This window comes from Hirundo rustica, chromosome 9 (genome assembly GCF_015227805.2).
Source record: "Hirundo rustica isolate bHirRus1 chromosome 9, bHirRus1.pri.v3, whole genome shotgun sequence".
Taxonomy (NCBI): Eukaryota; Metazoa; Chordata; class Aves; order Passeriformes; family Hirundinidae; genus Hirundo; species Hirundo rustica.
The window spans coordinates 8,476,324-8,496,434 of NC_053458.1; the positions used below are offsets into that span (position 1 = coordinate 8,476,324).

Here is a 20,111-nt window from a genome sequence, read left to right on the forward strand (position 1 = left end):
CTTTCTCTCTTTCTTTTTTCTCGCTCTTATCCTTGAGCAAGTGTTGTTCTGGGCTGCTCCCTGAGCTCTCGGATCCTCCTGTTAATCTGTAATTTTGATCATTGCTGAGGAGAGGGAGCAAATATTTTCCTCAGCAAATTGACCTCCTCTTCCCAAAGACTTAACAGAGAAACTTCCTATGCTAGGGTATTATTTTTAGGAAATTCACTGAAGGGTTTCTCTACTGCTCGAAATAATGAGAGTAATTAAAACTCATCTGGTGCTGCCAAAGTCCCAGAAAATTCCCTCCCCCTTTCTCCTCCTGATGCCCCAGCCCTGACCGCACTTCCTGTGTTTGTTTACCAACTTGCTGAGGATTTAACAGTCTGGGGTGTCCATTGTCAGCAGGGTTGAAAGTTTTGTTGTTGCTTGGAAAGGAAAAAAAAAAAAAAAAAAAAGAAAAAAGCAACCAGAAATCCTTTAATGAGGATTCAGAGCCTGGCACAACTTCCTTAGAGAGTGGAAAACACGGACCAACCAAAGCTTTCCAGACACTCAGGGAAGAGGTGTTAAAAAGCAGGCCTGTGTCTTCAAATTAGCTGTTGAGCGTGGAAGTGGAATTGCAATAAGTGCACAGGGTTATTTTGGCACCGGCACTTCCCTTGGTCTGGCTGCAGACTCCACATTGCTTAGTTCGGCTTCGGAGATCTTGTTTGTGAGGGAAAACCCCACCATTACCGTGGGGCAACTCAGAGAGGACGTGGCAGAGCCTGAGGGACAGGCTGGCCCAGGCGGGGCATCCCCGGTGAAGCATTTTTCCAGGAAGCCAGTCCTGTTTCCAGAGGTGAGGCTCATCCTTTCAGCCACCCCTCCTGGAGGGCAGCAGGGTGTGCTCGGTGGGGCTGCAGCCAGGCGGTGCCCCCGAGGGCTGGGACCCAAGCACTCACTCCCTGGACAGATCCTATCAAGCTCTTGCTTCTGGCTGAGCTCCATTCCTCCTTTCTTATGCCCGTGCAAGGTTCCCAGCGGGTATTTCAGCCCGATGCAGAGCCATTTGCCATTCCCTTACCGTCCTTATCTCCCCTTGCAGCCAGGCCCTTCATGGTCTCTCAAAACCAGAACCTCTGGATTTTGGTTTGGTGTTTTCCCTTTTGGCTTTGGATGCTCTGGAATCTGGTGGAAACAACCACAGGAGTGAGATTTCACTTTAAAAGCATCCAGTACCTCCTGAGCATGGTTGCTCCGAGGAGGTTTGCTACCACTTTTCTTCCCCCTCCTCTGCTGGAAGATCACGGGATACAAATCTGACAGTTTAAGCCTTTGCTGACTTCATTCCCTGGTTGAACTCCCTTAACCCCAGCAGAACCTCACGAAAGGCTGGACCTGACCACCCCCCGCCCCCAGACTTAGGCTGGAAACCCTGGGTCTGGCAGGAAAAATAAACTACAGCTAATAAATAAATGTGGCCAGCAGCCAAGCACAGAGCCAGGAAGGATGCAAAGCCAGCCAAAATTAATCCAGGAGGCAACAGGTGTGTTTGGGGCTGCACTCAAGGGGTGCTGGGCAGCAGGGCAGGAGCATCCTGGACCACCAGGTAGGGCAGGAGGGATCCAACCCCTGCTTCTCCCCGCTGTCACCACCCCTGGCTGCCGCCTCCAGCAGCCTGCTGATGCAATGGTATTTCAGTCGAAACACGCTGATACGAGAGGGAATTTCCGTCTGAATTCCTCCTGCTCGAGTTTCTGCCCTGGGACCTTGCAGAAACACGACAAATGTCTCTGTGGGGAGAGGGGCCTGAGAGATGCTACTCAGGGCTGTTCTCACACCCCTTGCCCGGGAGTGCCACTGCTTTCGAGACTGGCACTGCTGGTGGGTCAGCTGGCCAGGCTGATTTCACTTCCAAGAGGAGAAAAAGAGCTCTGTTTTGGGGTTTGAGGTTTTGTTGTTGTTTTGTTTATTATATTTTAAATCAAAACCACTTGCAGTGAAGACTTCAGCAGCTGGGGGTCTTACCAAAGGACGGTGCCCCTCCCCAAAATTAAAGGGAAGAGAGGAGAGCCATTAGCAGCAGAGCCAGTGTGATGCTGGTTGAAGGTTAGGAGCTTGCACATGTGGAGCATGCAGCCTACTCTTACTACTGCTAATAAAGATTATTTTCTGTTTATAGCAGAGGTTTGTCCCCTGTAAAATTCCTGATCAAGACTGAAGTATCCACTGCTCATCCTGGGGCAGCCCAGCCTCACAGGTGTCCCTGGCTGGCTCTGGGTGTCCTGGGGCTGATGCTGGGGCTGGCAGGTGTCACCCTCCACCTGCCCCACCTGCCCGTGCCCCCCCACGTTATGTGCAAGGGTCAGTGTTTTTATCAGCAGATGAGGAGAAGCCAGGTCTGAGTAAATAGTAATTAAATCTCAAAGGGATGTGGCTGTATGGATAAGGTGTCCTTTAGTGCTGATGTGACAGCACTTAAGGATGGGTTTGACTATGTCTGAATGCTCCGTTGTCCAAAATCCAGTGGGAGGCAAGGAGGAGCCATCCCAGCAAGGGCTGGGACAAGGTTTCCTCCTCTCACTGCTTGTCCTTGCATCCTGCCCACATCCAGGAATGTGTCCCACAGCCTTCCCACCGGTGGCTGGATTCCTGCTTAGGTCTGGAGAGAGAAAAACAAATTTGTCAGTCTGTTCCATCCCTGGGGGAAATGTGGCTACCCCAGCCAGCTCCCAGTGCCCCCAGCCCTCCACCCCAATGCTGCCTGGGCCCCCCGCCAGCCCCGGCTGTTCTTTGTGCTGCGGTTATTCCTCTTACTCCTTCAATTTCTGCCATAAATTGTTTGCTGCTCTGGAAACTCATTGAATGGTGCATTTTACCAAGATCCACAATGACAACGTTTTGCTGTGAGAGCAACTCCCAAATTTTACCCTCGCCCTGTTACGGACTCCTTATTTTACCAGCCAGTATTTGGAAAATATCCCAGGAATGGTGTCTGTGGCATCTGGGGATGGAGAATAAGCAGTGTGCTGAAACCCCTCTGCCTTCCTTCCTTCCTTTGGCAAACACTCTCCCTTCCTCCATGTCCCCCAGGCCTTTCTCCCTGTCACAGAGTCACCAGCCCCCCGAGGTGCAGGTTTATGTATTTGTCTGTGTATGTCGGTGTGTATGGTGCCCCAAAGCTGCAAGGCACCACACTCTGTATGCAAACACCGGTGAAAACGCTGTTAATTGTACTTTATTTCATTGCCATCACCCGGGTAAGCCTGCCTGAATTGACAGCAGCGTGTTCTGCCCAGATTTGCAGGATCAAGCTCTCATCTGGACCTTCCTGGAGCTGGATGGGAGAAGTTTGGCAAATAAAGCCTGAGGATGAACTTCTAACAGGTGTCCTCTTCTTTCCCTGCAGCCCGGGGCAGCCTGCAGCCGTGGTCACAGGGTGTCATCGCAGTGGCTGTGTTTCTGGTCCTGGTGGCCATCGCTTTCGTGGTCAACAGGTTCTGGTGTAAGGATAAAGTGTAAGTGTGGGAGGTTGCTCCGGGTTGGGCTCAGCTGCCTTGGCACGTGTCACCTCCCGCAGCCTCTGTGCGTGTTCCAGGGCTGGGAACACCGTGCTTGCTGTGCCGGGAGATGGGCCGGGAGAGCAAAGACTCCTTGTCCTCGTGCCCCTGTCCTTTCATCCCTGTCCTGGTCTCTGATCCCTGTTACTCATTGCCAGGTGGGAGCTTGCACCATACCAACGCCGCCACGAGAAAGCGCTGAGCCGGGAATGGCAAAGCCACCGTGGCTGGATTACATGGGCACGTGTCCAGGGGGCTGGCCCAGCCTGGTTTTCTGTGCTTTTGGAGGTGCCTTATATCCGTGGAATAATAAACCCGAACCAGATTTTTTTTGCAAAGAAGAGCTGAGTGGTGAGAACACACTGAGAGGAGCTGGGAGAAAAAGGAGTTAGCCGAACAGTGTCAGTACCCTCCACCTGGAGCACTTGTCACAGGCAAATGTGGCGTCTTTATTCATCTGCAAAAGTCTCTGTGGGATGGGTTACCTCTTGCCTGTTGCTGGCCAAGCAGTCACAGGCTGCTGCTCCTGTTCAGCTGGGCAAGGCCAGCTGGCTGAGTTGCAGTAACCTGGTCTTGAGCCTCAGCCCAAAGGCAACAGGGGACAAAGACCAAAAGCACCCCACATCTATTTCCCAGTTCCTCTGCACTGGTGGGGTTGCTTTAGGCTGGATTCTTCTTGTGCCTGTATATTCCTGCAGCCCCTCCAGGCTGAGGAGGTGGGGAGCTGGTGCATACCCTGATGCTCAGCAGGTCAGCTTTAGCCCCAGAGGCATTTTGAGCAGGTCCCTTTGGGATGCATTCCAGGCCAGTGCATAATACAACGTGTGTATATATGTATTTATGTGGTCTGATTTGCCACTGTATTCTTTGATTCCCAAAGAGGAACCTTTGTCCTCGAACTGAAGGAACCCCCAGCCCATGGAGTGGCAGGCAGGGATGGTGTTTCCCACTGCTGCCCATGCCTGACTGCCTTTTCTCAGCCTGGAGGCGGAGGATGCTGAGGAGGGCTTGAGGAGGGATGGTGCCTTGTTTTAATTAATCTGGCCTTTCTTCAGAAGAGCAGGAGCAGCCTGGAGCCCTGCCAGCTCCGCTGCTGTCACTGTGACAGCAGCTATCAGCCTGAGCCACCGCCTGTTTATGCCAGGCTGCTCCTTGGAGGAGCCTCTGAAATTGCCCTTGGGCAAGTGCTGGAGGAGGCAGGAATGTGCATGCAGGGTGGACCCAAACCCACCCTCTGCAGATAAATCCCCCTGGGCTGCCCAGGCTCCAGGCTCCCTCCAGGGCTGAGCTTTTGGGGTCTGGCTGAGGTCGAACACCCCATCCCTGCCCAGCAGCTCCTGCTGCAAGCGATCCAGACTCGCTTTTGAGAGAGAGCAGCTCGGCTTTGCTCCCGTGGGAGTGCACAAGGACAGCCCCCCAACGCCAGGGCTGAGGCACCAGCAGAGCCTTGACTGCTCTCTCCGTGTCCATCGGGATCCACGGGGGACTATTTTGCAACAGATTACGTAGAGGTAGACTGGAAAAACCAGTTAGCGGGAGAAAACCATCCCACGTATTGACAATGAGTCCTGCTGACTGCCAGCACCGTGCTGGGTGTCACGGCTGCAGAGACAGGGGCTGGCACCTGCAGGGAGGGTGTTCCTCCTTGCCCTTGTCCTGCTGGGAGGGAGGCTGAGCAGGGCGTCCGAGGGCAGAATCACATCCACGTTCCTTATTGCCTCTGTAGTGTCACCGCCAGTAAGAGGCTACTCCCCAGCACAGCTCCTTTGTTGCTCTGTCCCACCTCCTCTCTTCTCTCCCTCCAGGGAAAATGCCGAGAATGTGGTGAGCGTGGAGGACAAGCCAGATGCTGTCACATCCAACGGCCACGAGGGGAGATACGTATCAGCTGCAGCTGACTTCAGGTGAAGGACCTGCTCAGACTTCTTCCCCATGGCTCCCAGGCTCTGTTCTGTTCCCCTGGGGACAGCACAGACATGCACAGCTGTGATCTCACCCACTCAGGGTCTTACATGTCCCATGCACCTATTTTGGGGGCTTTTAACCTTTCCAGGGGCTAAGCACAAGGCAGTGAGGGAGTATCCCCTTCTCTCTCATCTCTTCCTGTCTCCGCAGCTGAGCCCCACAATCCATCCACCACCTCACAACCGGCTACTCCACATTTTTCTTATGCTGCATCACAGCTTTCCAACAGAGGAAACCACCAAAAGCAACCACAGGTCACCACGGTGACAGTCAAAGCAGCCCTCACTAAAAATCAGAGCAATCCCCACCCCACGCTTGGCTCTGGTCCCTTCAGGGTGACCCCTCCTGCGGTCCCCATCTCACCCCTCCCTCAGTGCACAGCTGGCACCAGCAGGGCGAGGACGCCGGTGGTGGCTTTGGGGATGCTGGTCTTGCTGGGACCGAGCTCAGCACTGCGCTTGTCCCTCTTGACGCAGGTCCAAAGAGAACCAGCACGCCTACGAGAACACCGTGGAGCCCGAGGAGAAGGTGATCACCACGGCCATGTAGCAGCACCCACCCGCCGCCCTCCTCTTCCTCTCGATTCGCTTCCCGCTGCTGCGATGGGCGTTTGCACAGAGACCCTCTGCACTGGCACCCCCTGGGAGCGATGGGGCCCTGGCCCTTCCACGGCACCACCGCCTCCTGATCTTTTCCTTTTCCGCCTGTGGGACATGCTCTTGTCCCTCTGGGGCCGGCGTCCACGTGGGCCCTGGTCCCCAGGAGAGGTCTGGAGGTGCCACCTCTCCTGCCTGGTGGTCCCCCCACCCGGCCGGCGAGGTTGATGTCCCAAGTCCCAGGAGGGTGTTGACCTGTTCAAGACACCGAGGGGATCCCGCCGGGTGCCTGGGACATCCCCACGCTCCCAGCTGCCCTCCAGGGAGCTGCTGATGGAAAACCTGCTCCTTCCTCCCCAGCTCACCCTCCTTTTTATGACCTACACCATGCATTTTAATGTCAGAACAAACCTCCCCCTCTGTACATATATTCCCGGTGAGCAATAAAGAGAATTGCTGGCTATGACAGCAAAGAGGCTCGTTCTGCTAATCAGCCAAAGGATTTTCTGGCATCTCCCAGCTCTCCCAGCCTTCAGGCAGTTGGGACAATGCAGGACATTGGGGAATGCTCAGCATTTGGACTGCCCCAGAGCCTCAAAGGGATGTTTAGGGAGGTGAGAGCATCATTCCGCTCCGTTTGCCAGGTGGAGTTATTCAGCCACGGAAACAATCCAGCACTTCCCAGTGCTGCTTAACGGGTGAAAGGCATTCCCTGAATCCCACTGACCACAGTTTGCAGCCCTACAGCCAACTGGGAGCCATTTCCAGGGCTGGAGGCTGTGAATGGCAGTCATTTATCAATGCTGCCAGGAAGTGGCCAGGGGCTGATCAGGGCAGGGCTGACTATCCTGGGGCAGCTGGCCATAGTGCAACCTGCTCCTGCCAGGCTGCTCATTAACCAGGGTCTGTCTTCTGCTGTGCTGGGGACAGTGCCAGGGCCAGCACGGGAACAACGAGCGTTTCTAGGCTGTGGCATTTGTAGATTGAAATGAGAGACCTCTGATGCCTTGGCCATTCCTGGAACATGAGTTACTCCCGTGGCATGAAAAGTCCTCTTCCTGACCAGGGAGGAAAGGATTAAGGGCAGCCCAGCTGGAGCAGCGTTGGGGCGGGAGGTTTAAAAGAGGAGCATTTTTGGCAGCCCCTGGTTTTGAGGGGGGCAAGGTGTTTCCAGGGCTCTGCTGTGCACTTCCACAGCTGAACCTGCTGATGCCCCTAGCAAAAATTCAGGCAAGTGTCTTCCAGTAACAGACCCACCTCGAAAGGCATTTCCCCTAGAGCCTGAGGTAGGTGAGTACTTCAAAAATGTCCTCGAAGACTTGACATTGAGAAATCACAACTCCCGTTGAGAAATTGCATGGGAGTAGAAGAAAACAGGCACAAGGGTTAGAGGGGTCAACCCCTCTGATGTGAAGGCAGGATGGCTGCATCCCCAGCATCACGTCAGAGCTGTTTCCTTCTACCACCCTCCCGTGGGTTGCTGGAGGCTGAGCCAGCCCCGGGCTGTGTCCTGGACCACCCCACTCCTTCCCCTGATGGATGCTGCTCTCCTGACTTTCCTCTCACAGGTGCCAAACGTCGTGTGGGTTTGGAAAAAGCCAAGCTCCTCAAGGTTCAGCGGTACTGCTGCCCTCAGCAGGGTTTAAGGATTAGTCATTACCTGCTCCTGCCCTGTCAGCACTTGGGCTGGGGGTGTGGCAAGAGGAAGGGAGCCCATTAATTTTTTACCTCTCCGTTGCAAAAGGAGCTAATGACGTCATCCTTCCAATGAGTAACAACAGGAGTCCATTCCCTGCCCTGTGTACACAGTGAATGTGCGACAGGTGCCCGAGCTGTTCACCCCGCAATGCCTGGGTGTGGGTTTGGAGTGGTCGCGTACTGAGGGCTCAGTGGGGCTCAGTGTCCCTCTCCCCACAGATCCCTGCCACGGCTGAAGGTCTGAACAAGGACAAGGCTTTACTGCTGGGCTTGCCTGAGAGCTTCTGTGCTTGGTCTTGTCACAGCCAGAGCCCCTTTGGAGTTCATTTCCCTGGGGGAAAACGCCTTATGCAGGAGCCAGTGCCATGTCCTAGCAGGATCTCGCCTCTGCACTGTCCAGGGTGCTGTCCTGCCTCAGTTTCCCTTGTCTGTGAAGCTCAAGCCGAGGCTGACTGAAGCTGCCTTCCCGATCCACAGTTGCTCGCGGATGCTTCTCGGTGTGATCCTAGAAAGAACAAAAGGAAGCGAGCATAAATGAAATTTATTGTTGGAAAATCTTAATTAGATTTTAAGCCCCAAAGGGAGAAAAGTGAGGTATTATCTGACACAGCTAATGAGTGTTAAGGGTCCATTGTTATATTTCTTGTTTACCTTTCTGTGCTGGCTGATACAGCCCAGATCCTCGCCTGTGCTGCCATAATTAGGATATCTCATCTCTTGCTGATAGGGTGGGGATGCTCTTTAAAGCACAGCGCTGCCTCATCCCTCCCTGGCAGGATGAGCGTGATTGGGAAGACAACTTCTGGCGTGCCAGTGCTCATGCCTTCCACACCTCCCGATGAGCTGGGGAATGTCCTCCAGAGTCAGGGCTGTACCTGAGACCCCCAGGTGAGGGGCACCTCCCACAGCCTCGGTGACCTCTCTGAAGGGCCCTAAGCCAACTGAGGGCCGAATCCTCCCCAGCCCCTCTCTCCATGCAGCATGGAGCGATGGAGGGGTCCTTCACACACCTCCCCATGCCCACCAGTGAAGGGTAAGGACACCATGAGTGCTCCATCCTACCCTCCATCCTGTAATGCCATTATTTCTGGAGCCCTGGGCTTCAGGAAGATGTCCAGGGTTGTGTTCTGCTGCAGACAGGATAGGCTCCTTTGGGGCAGAAGATTTTTGGGGTGGGGTTTTTGCATCTCCACTTTGTTACAAGGTGGATCACAACTTTTCTTTGTGGCCTAGGAGGGTGCAACGCATCTCTTGGAACCCCAGATAATGGGATGCCTTGTTGAAAGCCACTTTTACTCTGATGCTTCCCCAATCTCTTCTGGGGCTCTTTAGCTATGAAGGTTTGAGATGTTTCTGTTCCAGCTGTGACTGGAGCATTTTGGGCAGGTGGACACCTACAATATAAATTATCCCAAGGCAGTTTAATTACAGAGTTGCTGTATTCTGTTAAACTACTGCTGGAAACAGCACCAGCTCTATCTCTGCACCTGAGCAATGTAGCCTGGGGTTTATATCCTGGCACTGGGCACCTTGACACCCAAGAGGTGTGACTTGGATCTCCAGAGGGAAAAAGGGAGCCTGTCCCACCCTCGTGGTCCTTTGGGTGGGGAAGAAGCCCAGCCACCCAGGTGGAAGCCAGGAGCATGGCATGGAGGAGTGGCTGTGTGTGGGCAAGGGGGCTGCAAAGTTTTTGGTCTCGATTCAAGCCACTGAAAGCCAGAAGTAAAATACCATCCATTGTTGGTTTATACACCCGTAGTAGCCAAACAAACATCCCCGGAGCCTGTCCTTATCACTTTATTACACCTGCTAGAGTGAATAGATTAAAGAGCGTGGGGGAGGGGGGAGAAAGACGAAGAATCCAGCAGAAAAACTGGGTTTTGGGATTGTTAATTATTCTCTGGGGTCTCTAATCTTTAACTGGCAAACAGCATCACTAACTGTCTTAAAGCCCCTCCTGGAACATCCTGATAATAAGCCATCTGCATGAAGGCACCCCGTTATCTGCCCTCCTCCAGCCGCCTGTGACATGGCTGGAGTGGGAGATAATGAATGTGTGGTGTGTAATAACGACACGTCATTCATGATTATCGGCCTGATACCCAACCTTTTAGCTCCATTGTTTGTGCTTCAAAAAGGGGAGAAGAAAAAAAAAAAAAAAAAAAAAAGGGGAAGGGAAAGAAAAAAAAAGGGAATTTTTGGTGCTATGGATTGTCCCGGGGTCCCCGAAGCGTCTCCCTGCCAAAGGGGCTGGCTCTCGTAGCATCTCCCAGAGGGTTTGCTGGTACTCGGGAAGGACTCGCCCGTGGATTGGCGGCTGCTGTAGCCATGGTGATGGAGGAGCGAGCTGAGACAGCGCAGAAATGTCACTGCCTGGCAGGGAGATATTTGGGGCAAATGTGTGGGCGATTAGATCTGTGTCACTGGCTGCTGCCCGGCTCCTCGCACCGCTCCTTTGCTGCTCTCCCGGCCGTTCGGCGGTGGCTTGGCAGAGGAGGTTATCTTGTACAAGCTGCTGTCCCGAAACTGCCACCGTTTGAAGGTGGGGGGATGTTTGTGCTGCTCAGTTTGACCTGGCTAAGCTGAAAACTGGAAGAATTTTCTCCTGGTTGCTGCTGCATTAGGGCTTCACGGTGCATTGGTGCTGCGAGACTTTTCCCTCAAAAGCTTTGGCCCTTCAAATTGCAAACCTGGTTTAGGCATGATCCTTAACAGGAAGAGATTTTAAAGTGTTTGGCTCAGCTTACTTCAATTACTGTCATAGCTGCCTGGAATAACAATCCATTTTTTGTGTCCAAAATGGCAGCAGTTTCTCCTCTCTTCCCCAAGCAGATTACCAAGAGCTGTTTCCCTGGAGAAAGCCTCCGCTGGAAGTGGTTGGAGTTTGGCCATTCATAACAACCCAGCAATCAGAAGGACTCTTGGAAACCAAATGGGCAGCATTGGTCATGGCAGTGAACAGGGTGTTGGCTCCAAAACACAGGGCACTGTACAGGCCATGGGGTGAGCAGCAGCTACTCCTCATTCCCAAACCAGAAGATGCTGTAATGACACCTTTAAGTGCCACAGGGTTTCTTTTGGAACCCACCACGGAGGAGACTGGGATGTTCCTTTGTGGCCAAGCGCACCTGAAGCTCGTTTCTTGGACTACCTGCTGGAGAGAAGACGAGCAGAGCCTCAGGGTGGTTTGTCTCTTCCCAGACAAGAGGCTGAAATATCTGACAAACAGGATTTCTCAGTAACAAAAAGGTGTTTTTAAACCGCTGCCCTCTGAAGGCCTCGCTGTGCTGGAGCTGGGGAGGAGGACAGCAGGAGCCTGACCTTCCAGACCTGAGCCCACCAGCAGTGCCAGGGTGGTGGCACTGGCATCTGCACAACCCACATCCAGTCTCCTGTGGGTGAGAAGGGGAGGGCTGGGAGAAGAGGAACGTGGTCTGCAGCTGCCTTGCAAAATAAACACAGGCTGCACCTTGCTGGTTAACCTCAGCATCCCCGTCCCTTTTGGCACCTAGATAGCCAAAACAAAGGTCTGGATCCAGCCTGAGGAGGACTTTGTTTCTCAAAGTGAGGATGCAGCAGGCAGCAGAGATGGGGAGAAGGAGGGCTGCAGGAGTTCACTCAGATGGGGAGGTGCTCAGGTTTAACTCTCTGATCTGGCCATCAGCAGAGAGCTGCCCAGACAGACAGACAGTTTGGGTACGCTGGTGCCTGCAGTGATTCTGGTGATGTCTCTGCTGTGGGTGAAAGCTGCACAGCCTTATCTGTCACCCTGGCATGACATATGCAAGCCTTTGTGCCTCAGTTTCCCCTGATGCCTGCTGAGTACCCAGGCTCTTGCAGCGACAAACTTGGCTTTGGGTAACACCACAGACACACTGGGGACTCTGACAGAGCGGTAGCTGCTTCGCTGAGAGTGGGGACAGGGGTGTCCCCAGGGATAGGACACATCACTCACCTTGCTGGGCCTGACTGTGCTGCCTGCCGTGCCAATGGGGTTTTACCAGGCAGGACTTTTTCTGGGTCTCCCACTGCCACCTACTGATCCGTTTCACACCCCGGACCTGCAGCTCGTCCAGATGAGCTGGGTCCACCTGGACTGGTGCTGGGGAAAGGCTCCCTGTAGCCCCACAACGAGCCCAGTCCCAGGGGCAGCGCTCACCTGCACCCCTTGGGCAGGCCACCTTGAACTGAGCAGTCAGTTCTCAGCCTCTGCAGGACAGGCTTTGAGGCAGAGTCACGTCTCCTCTCGTTTTATTTTGCAAGCTGATTTTGCTGTTACTACCAGCACTTGTGTGGGTGCAGTGTGTATTTCTGTTTTGTTTTGTTTGACCACAGAGCATTTCAGTTGTTTCCTTACCACTGGAGCTCCCGGGGTCAAGGATGAGGTGACGGATAGTGTGGGATATGTGAAACAGGCTCAACAGCGGGCATGGAATCAGTGCTTGTGGCTTGAGAAAACACTGACAGCACTGCACCCTTGGGTGCAGCCTTGCCTCTGGCCTGCTGGGACTCCTCTTGTACCCTGCTGGGTCCCAAATGCAAAGGAAGCCAAAGCCATGCTCGGAGATCATCACCACAAGCCTTTATTCTCATTTCAGAGAGGAGAACAGTGCTGATCACATGCTGTTCCCAGTGTGCCAAGTGCTTCCTCAGGTTGGCTGGTGGCATTTTCCGTGCTGGCTCCTGAGCACCCTCAGCTCAAGGAAGTTCAGAGCTGGGGCAGAAAGGAACCACAAGCATTCATCTCCATAATGGTGGGCAGAGTGCCAGCCCCAGAGCAGGAATCCTCGGGAGGGTGGTGCGTGGGGACGCGGTGAGGCTGCCGGCAGGAGCACACCCAGGCTGGAGGCAGCGCAGGGACCGTGCTGGGGCAGCGCCCAGGCTTTAGGCAGCCCTGCAAACCGGGTCAGGTGTTGCTCACTGCCAAGCCCAAGTGGGGAACTGACAGTGGGACCAATCCACAGCCAGGTGACAGAATTCCTGTCGGGGAGCTTACGAGGGTAGGTTGGAGATGAGGAGATGAGCAGGACACGGAGGATGCCCGTGGAGGTGAAGGATGAGCCACATCCATGCTGTGGAACCCCTTTAGGAGTGCTGCTCCCCCTGCAAGGAGGAGAACTGGACCTGCTGAGTTTGGTGCTTGTGGGCTCAGCAAGCCCCTCTGGACAACAGCAGGACAGGGGTTAATATGGGAGAGGTCCAATGTGGCCACTCTGGGTCTGTTTGGTGGTCCCCTCTTAAATCTCTGGGTGGAGGGTGTCCCTTGGGAAGAGCTCTTGTTCTCCTGCCAGGATACCCTCTGGGATCAGAAAATCTTCTTCAAATGCAGGTGTATCCCATTTCTGGACCTGAGGACGATCTGTGGTACCATTATGGGAAACTTGGATGGGTCTGGGTAGAGCTCGAAGCGACGCAGGGTCAAGGCCAGTGCCACCTTCATCTCATTCATGGCAAACTGCTGCCCAATGCAGTTCCTGGGGAGAGGGTGACAAGTGCTCCAGATCCTGCCTTCGTCCCCAACCACCCCCGAGCTGGACTCACCCCGTGTGTGAGCTGGGAGACCTCCAGCTGCTGCGAGGGTGACACCACAGCTTATCTAGTAAGCCCCTGAGGCACCCAACTCTGTGGTGGGGCATTGCTATTTATTTTTTATTAAACACTGAAAAAAGAGAGAACAGGGGCTGTACTTCACTAGGAAGCTAAAAGCCCAGACACCTCCAAAAGGTCATTTCTGGCTCTGTGTGGTCCTCTTGCAAGGAGGATCCTATTGAGACCTCAGTACCCTATATCTGTCTATTGATACAGCATGGGAACCATGGGGACTTGGCCCCCTTGGCTTTGAGGTGCACTGGGATTCACCCCTAAACAAAGGAGTGTTGTTCCCAACGCGGGCAAAAGAAAGCCACAAGAAAAACCCGTCAAATCCTACAGAGCTGACGGAGCATGGAAATCCTGTTACAGGAGATGCTGTAATAGGAGATCCTGTTATGGAAAGCCTGCCTGAGTTGGCCCGGCCAGCTTGGCTTGTGGAGACTGAGGGAGGGTTAGCCTTAGCAGCTAGATCTGAGCTAGATCTCACATGCAAGCAGCCTGATAGGAAGGAGAGGGATGAAGGATCTCCCACCTGGATCCGGCGGAGAAAGGCAGGAAAGCGTGGGAGTGCCTCTGTGCTGAGTTCTCTGGAGAAAACCTCTGGGGATCATAAACCTGTGGAAGGAAAAAAGACCATTTGGTCAGTGTTTGGTCTGATCTGAGCAGCACCAGGTTCTTCCCCGGTCTCCAGGTTAAGGATGGATGTGACCTCTGCTCTTCCTGGAGGAGCTGAGCTGCACTCATCTCTCTACAAAGCCCCTGAGTGGATCTCCCCCTTGGAGATACCCTGGTCACCCCCTACAATGCCCAAGATGTCTGCAGGTGTTTTCTCATCCATGGCAGTAAGGATCAAGTCAGGATCCCTCCATTCCCGAGATGCCTGATCCTTGCTCTCCAGACAGCCACTGGAGAGAGGCAGCTATGCACCCTTCTTCAAACTTCCCAGATATTTTTTGAAGCCTCTGAAATATCATCTTCAAATCAAGCACTGTCTTGTGGGGCTTGGGACTTCTCATACCATTTAAGTGTGTGCAGGGCAGCTGAAAGCAGCCAGAGCATCTCAGAGTCACCATGCACAAGGAGAGAACACTGAACACCCTTTCCCAACCCTTTGTCATGTTCAGAGCCTTTGGGGTGTTTGGTAACTCGATTGAACTTTGCATTTAGATGTGGACTCTTGGAATGACAAGGGGAAAAAAAAACATTGGAAGGAGGCACAGGCTGCTTTCTTCAAGGGGAATGGATGTCTGGGCTCAGAGAGCATCTTCCCTCTCTTGTTACCAAGGTGAAATACCTCGGGGTCCTTCCACACTTCCCGGTTCCTGTGAATACCAAATACACTCAGTCCAACCTGGCAGCCTGTGAAAGAGAAGTGAGAAAAAGCTAATGACACCTTAGAGTGAATCAGAAAACACCTCAGGAGAGGTGTTTTTGGGTGACTCTTCCTTCCTGGGATCTGCAGGGGCTGTTGAAGGAGGTCTGGCAAGGATCTCCTGCAAGCCGCACATGTCAAAAACAAAGACCTCAAAGCTGGGTCCCTTTTATTTTTCTGTCAGTGTATCACTTTCACTTGGCCAGGACCAGCACTTCACGAGTCCCCTCTGAGCTCTGGAGCACGTCCTTGGGCTCTGTCTGGCCACCCTTTCCAGGCTCACTGTGGCAGCAGCTGTGGTAGCTCCATACAGCCACAGGAGAGAGAAGGGAGTCTGGAAGACCCTGCAGCCCCTCCACACAGAGCGGGGAAGCCACACTTGTCACAGGCAGCAACACGAAGGATGAACAAACTCAACAGACCTGCTGGCAAGCTGCGTCCATCAGGAAATGTGACGGGTTTGGAGAGCTGTCGGGACACAGCAGGAACTGGTGGGAACAGGCGTAAGCTCTCTTTGATGCACATCGTGGTGTAGGTCATCTTCCCAAGATCCTCCCTGAAAGCAAACTTGCTGAGGATGCACTCAATCCCTTTCTCTACGTCATGGACAAAGATGTTACTGGTCTGTCCCAGCACAGACCCCTGAGGGAAACCACTTGTCACTGATGGGGACAATTGACCACTACCCACTGGGTGCCACCTTCCAAACAATTCCTCAACCACCGAACAGTCCACCCACCAAGTCCTTATCACTCCAATTGAGGGAGAAGAATGTTGGGAGGGACTGTGTCAAAGGCCTTCAAGAATAAATTAAAGGAGTTCAGGATAAAGGAATAAGAAGTCATAGCTCACCACTCAATAGTATCTCGGTCCCCCAGGATGCCCTGGATCTCCTCCCTGCACTGCTGCTGGTGCTCAGGGTGCAGTGCCATGCAGTAGAAGAGCCAGGAGATCCCACTGGCCGTGGTATCGTGACCCTCAAACATGAAGGTGTCCACCTCGGCACGCAGGTCCTCATCGGACAGTCCAACTCCGTTTGCATCCTGAGAAAGAGGAGAGCGTGTCATTCCTAAGCACACAGGTGTAAGCATGATATTTCTAGCTCTACAAGATTTTGGCCTGCTAGCAGCTGCTAACATTTCCCAAGGGAAAAGCTTCTCAAGAAAGCTTCTTCTCAAAACAATCTTAGCAAACAACTATCCTTTCTCAAAACAATCTTTCTCCAGGTGATGTTTTGCTGTTTCTCTAATTTCACCAATGCGGTTAGAGAGGTCTCATTTCTATTCACCAATTATGTTAAGTCTGTACCAGAACACCTTATAAAAAGTAGTAAGAATTAGACAATAAAACCTTTTCTATACTCTTTGCCTTCTGAAATATTTGGAGTCTCTCGTCTTTCTTTCATGTCCTACAATGACACACGGGTCTTTTAATTTTTATACCCAAAGAACTTGTATGATTTGGTGTCTCTTGTGCTTCCCTTTTTGTGCTGATGCACCCTTGGTGCCACACAGTTCTGTTCTTTGGCATTTGGTACAATCATTTCAAACATCCACCTTGCTACAAAGAAGGATGTCCAGGAAATCCAGGTGCCTCTTCTTCTGGATCTTCTCAAGTTCCTTCTCATTGGAGAGCAACATCTTTCTCTCTTGTATTACCTTATCTGCAGAGAAGAGAGGTCAGTTTGGTGAATCCCGCCCCTTCCGAGCACCCTCATGTACCTGACCGCTCAGTCATCAGCTTGGACTCTGTTTAATGTGTAACCCTCTGGCCAGTCCGTGCTGTAAGCACACTCCGAGCCACTCCAGGGGCAAACAGGGGAGACAGGACTGGGGAGAAAGGGGCAGGAATACCTGTGTGGGTATGGGCCAGCTGGCAGGCATCCTGAAACGCACGGCCTTTGCGAGTCAAGCCGTAGAAGACATCCTTGAAGGAAAAAGTCTGGATTCTGTTGCTCAGGAGGGAGCTCAGGTCAAGAACAGCTCTAATATAATAGTGGAAGTCGCTGTAAGGAGGCCGAGGTCAAAGCTGATATTAGCAAAATGAGTGGTGAAACAGGAGCCCTTGCTTTCCCGGGGTTTGGAAATTTGGGCACTGACCTCTGAGTCTGACAGTTGGAATTAAAACTGAAGGCACATTTCATGATGCTGTCTAGTGTCATCAAGCTGACATCTTGAAAGAGCTCCACTGACTTCCTCTCTGTGATCTTCCTGTCCCACTTATCCTAGAGAGAGAGGCAGAGGTAAGGAGAGACAGACCACCATCTGTGGTCAGGTCATATTTTCCTGTCCCTCTTCCCAGATCCACTGCTAATTGCTTTCTTTTCCAGAAGGCAGAGGCTCTAGTTCATGATATTCCGTGAACCTAATGTAACTCTTCTGCACATTTCTTTTCCCAGGTATGAAAGGATAATCATCAAGGTATGAAAGGATATCCTTGCAGTGGTTGATTTTGTCGGCAAACAAAGAGAAAGAACAAGTGGAATGTCCAAAGGAAGGTGAGGGGAGCAATTTCAGAACTTCAAATCTACCCCAAAAATTCAGTGAAAGTAGAAACTCTCTAAGTACCATCTCTTTCTCTCACTCATTTTTTTATTTTCACTGCTTTACAGCTGAAAGGTAAAAGTGGCAGGAGTGGGGATCCTTACCAGCATCACTTTGACTGAGTCTGACATTAGGGTCACATAGGATCTCAGCACATCGTAATGAAAGGCTGGGGTGAGCATCTTCCTGTGCTGGAACCATTTGCTTCCTTCCAAGACCAGCAGCCCCTTCCCTGAAGCACAAACAGCAAAGGCACAATCAGTTCCTGCAGGCTCTGATCACAGCTCTGACAGACTCACTACTGCTTTTGACTTACCAATCCAGGGAAGCAGGAATTTGTAGGGTACACTAGCCTTGGGATCTGTAAAGTGGAACAGATATCAGAAATGTATCTATAACTCATTAATTCAACACAACAAAAGAAAAAATTCAGGATAAATTTGCATTAGATTTTGCCTCCTAAATCACATGATAGAATTAATCTCATTTCAATACTTAAAGCACTGTACCACCAGAGGTAGAGTTTAAAAGTGATCATCAACAATTATGACCACAGTGGACTTGAAAAAACAGAGAAAGACAGAATTAAAAAAAAATGTGTGTGGAAAAGAAACAGCCACGGTGAATTCCAAAACTGAGAGCAATGGATGGGATTTACTGGGGATGGCCGTGTACGTACCACTCATATGCTCCACAGAAGGGAGCAGAGGGGAAGACTTAAAATGCCTTCTGAGAGCCACTGCCATGACAGCTCACATTTTTACTGGGTTTACTGGGAAGCACAAATATTGTGGTGGTAGAAGCCATAGAAGACAATAAGACAGATGACCCTGATATTGGGAACTGACAGGAAACGGGAAGGAGCAGGCACCTGGTCTCTGTTTTGCGCAGGAATACAAACTGCTCCATGAAACCTGGCACAGCCCTGGGTGTTTGTGAAGAGGAGGAGAAGAAGAATTGCAAGAGCTGTGCAGGAAGCTGACAGAGGGGATAACTCCAGACAAGCTTCCCACTATTTTCTTAGTAGGAAAATGTCAAAGTCTTCTCTATACCGAAGGTAGAGACTCACCTGTTCGGCCAAGTATGCTTTTGGCATATTCAGGATGGTGGATGACTAGAGAAGGCAGGACTGGTCCAAACCATCTGGGAAAGGCGTAGGGATATTCTTCTCCCCATGACACTAACTTGTGCAATAAATCTTCAGAATGTATCTGCAATGAGAGTTAATTAGGGATTAATAAAGGCAGAAAAAGAGGGACGTGCCAGGGAGAGAAGAGGCCAAACTCGCAGTCTCAGGGAAAGCACATGCAAGACATTCTCTCTTGGGAGATGAAGGAAGAGTGGGAGGATTTGGCACACAGGGGCTTTTATGCTGCAGGTGGAGGAGAGGATCAGCATTGTAAAGGGCCTGTGCACGAGAGGTAAAGCTGCCTGAGCCACCAAATCCCTGCAGCACAAGACAGCTCCATGGAGAGCCCCTTGCTGGGCTGGTGGCAGCTGAGACACCTTAGGGTGGCCTGGGCTTGGAGCACTCCCTGTTGCTCACACTTGGGAGCTACAGCTGGCATGGGCAATGCCAGGATGCCAGGAGGACCGAGGCTGTCACAGCCCTGTTCCCCAACTTCAGCAGTGCAAGGTGAGCATGCAGTGCGAAAGCAAAACATCTTCCCTAGAGAATGATGAAAATGGCTGCATTAAAACACCCTGATTCTGTGGCCATGTCTTCTTCACTGGCTATAGGGGAGGACACTCCTCTTGGTAGAAGGTTTCAGGTAGCAAACAGACATTTTATGATTGCTCATATTTAAATAACGTCACAGAAGTCCCATAACTCTTTGTTTAAGGCCACGATTGAAAAGAGCATGACTCTTTTTTGCCAAATTATGCACACCACATGCAGAGGCACCCCCTCTGCAGAGGTCCCCTCCTGTAGGAAGAGACAGGAGCAGGGGCCATGCACACCCCATCCCATCCTTCTCATCCTGACTGATACCTCGCACAGCTGGGACAAACCCACCCTGGCTGAGCCCAGCCCACTCCTTACCAGGTGATTGTGTCCATAGAACCAGTGTTTTGGGGGGCCAGGGAATGCCTCCAGAGCTTTGATGAGTTTCTTCCTCTCCCAGTAGAACTGGAGCACCTTCAGCAGCACAAAGGCTACACCAAGCAGCGCAGACAGCTGCAGGATGACAGCAGTAGGTCTGCCTATGTTGTCCAGCAGAGATGCCATGTTGGTCCGGGACACTGTCTCCTCCTGCCTGTTTCTGGCCTGCTCCTCTCACGCCTCAGCCGGGTGGGGAGCTCAGCACAGGTAAAAATCCTCTCTCTCCTCCTCTTCTGTGAGAGTAGAGCCTGGTGGAGCTGACAGCAATTTATAGCTGCCAGAAAATCATGGCAAACACTGCGTCAGCTCAGCCAGCAACCTGTGCTCCCAGTCACCCTTTGACCCGCTTTCTGCAGCTATCTCTGCAACCTGGAGAACAAAGAGCTTCTGAATGTTTCCTGCTTTCTCTGAAGTGCCAGCAGCGCTGTCACACACATCCACAGTCCTCCATGCCCAGGTGGATGAAGCCAGAGAGGAGGGAGGAGGTGAGATGTAGGCAGGCTGGGGCTCTCTGTGCTGTCCTCAGAGAGTTCAGGTATAGAAGCCGTTCATCTGCCCACAGGAAGTGAGGAACACACAGGCCACCTCTTCTCCATGAGTGGGCTGCACGGATTCAGCCACCTCCATCTGGGAAAGCAGTGCTCTGTGTGGCTGCAGCACCACCCAGCTCTGCTGGGTCATGGCCTTGGAGAACATCCCTGGTAGGCACATCACTGA

General features: G+C 52.3%; 2 protein-coding genes across 2 annotated transcripts in view; one reads left to right on the forward strand and one right to left on the reverse strand.

Annotated features, from left to right (window-relative positions):
* PDZK1IP1 (PDZK1 interacting protein 1) overlaps positions 1-6,558 on the forward strand; it is an 11,434-nt gene extending 4,876 nt beyond the window's left edge. Inside the window, exons 2-4 of the mRNA XM_058421753.1 lie at positions 3,374-3,482; positions 5,330-5,428; positions 5,966-6,558. Of these exons, the coding sequence (XP_058277736.1) occupies positions 3,374-3,482; positions 5,330-5,428; positions 5,966-6,038 (281 nt within the window). The 3' untranslated portion in view covers positions 6,039-6,558. The remainder of the gene's footprint in view (positions 1-3,373; positions 3,483-5,329; positions 5,429-5,965) is intronic.
* A 5,787-nt stretch (positions 6,559-12,345) lies between these two features.
* LOC120756425 (cytochrome P450 4B1-like) lies at positions 12,346-19,637 on the reverse strand. The gene is made up of 12 exons (XM_040072794.2): positions 19,335-19,637; positions 18,360-18,501; positions 17,607-17,651; positions 17,395-17,522; positions 16,847-16,971; positions 16,601-16,752; positions 16,304-16,410; positions 15,600-15,790; positions 15,170-15,303; positions 14,670-14,734; positions 13,908-13,990; positions 12,346-13,257 (listed from the first exon to the last, which is right to left on the reverse strand). Exons 1-12 carry the CDS (start codon positions 19,518-19,520, stop codon positions 13,089-13,091), a joined length of 1,527 nt encoding a protein of 508 aa, XP_039928728.1. The 5' UTR covers positions 19,521-19,637; the 3' UTR covers positions 12,346-13,088.
* Positions 19,638-20,111: the final 474 nt, after the last annotated feature.

Coding starts and splice junctions, on each gene's coding strand:
- LOC120756425 (XM_040072794.2), bottom strand. CDS start 19,520: ATGGCATCTCTGCTGGACAACATAGGCAGACCTACTGCTGTCATCCTG. Junction 17,523..17,606: donor ATTCCTGCTTCCCTGGATTG/GTAAGTCAAAAG, acceptor TTTGTGCTTCAG/GGAAGGGGCTGCTGGTCTTG. Junction 14,735..15,169: donor TGGACGCAGCTTGCCAGCAG/GTCTGTTGAGTT, acceptor TCTCTTTCACAG/GCTGCCAGGTTGGACTGAGT.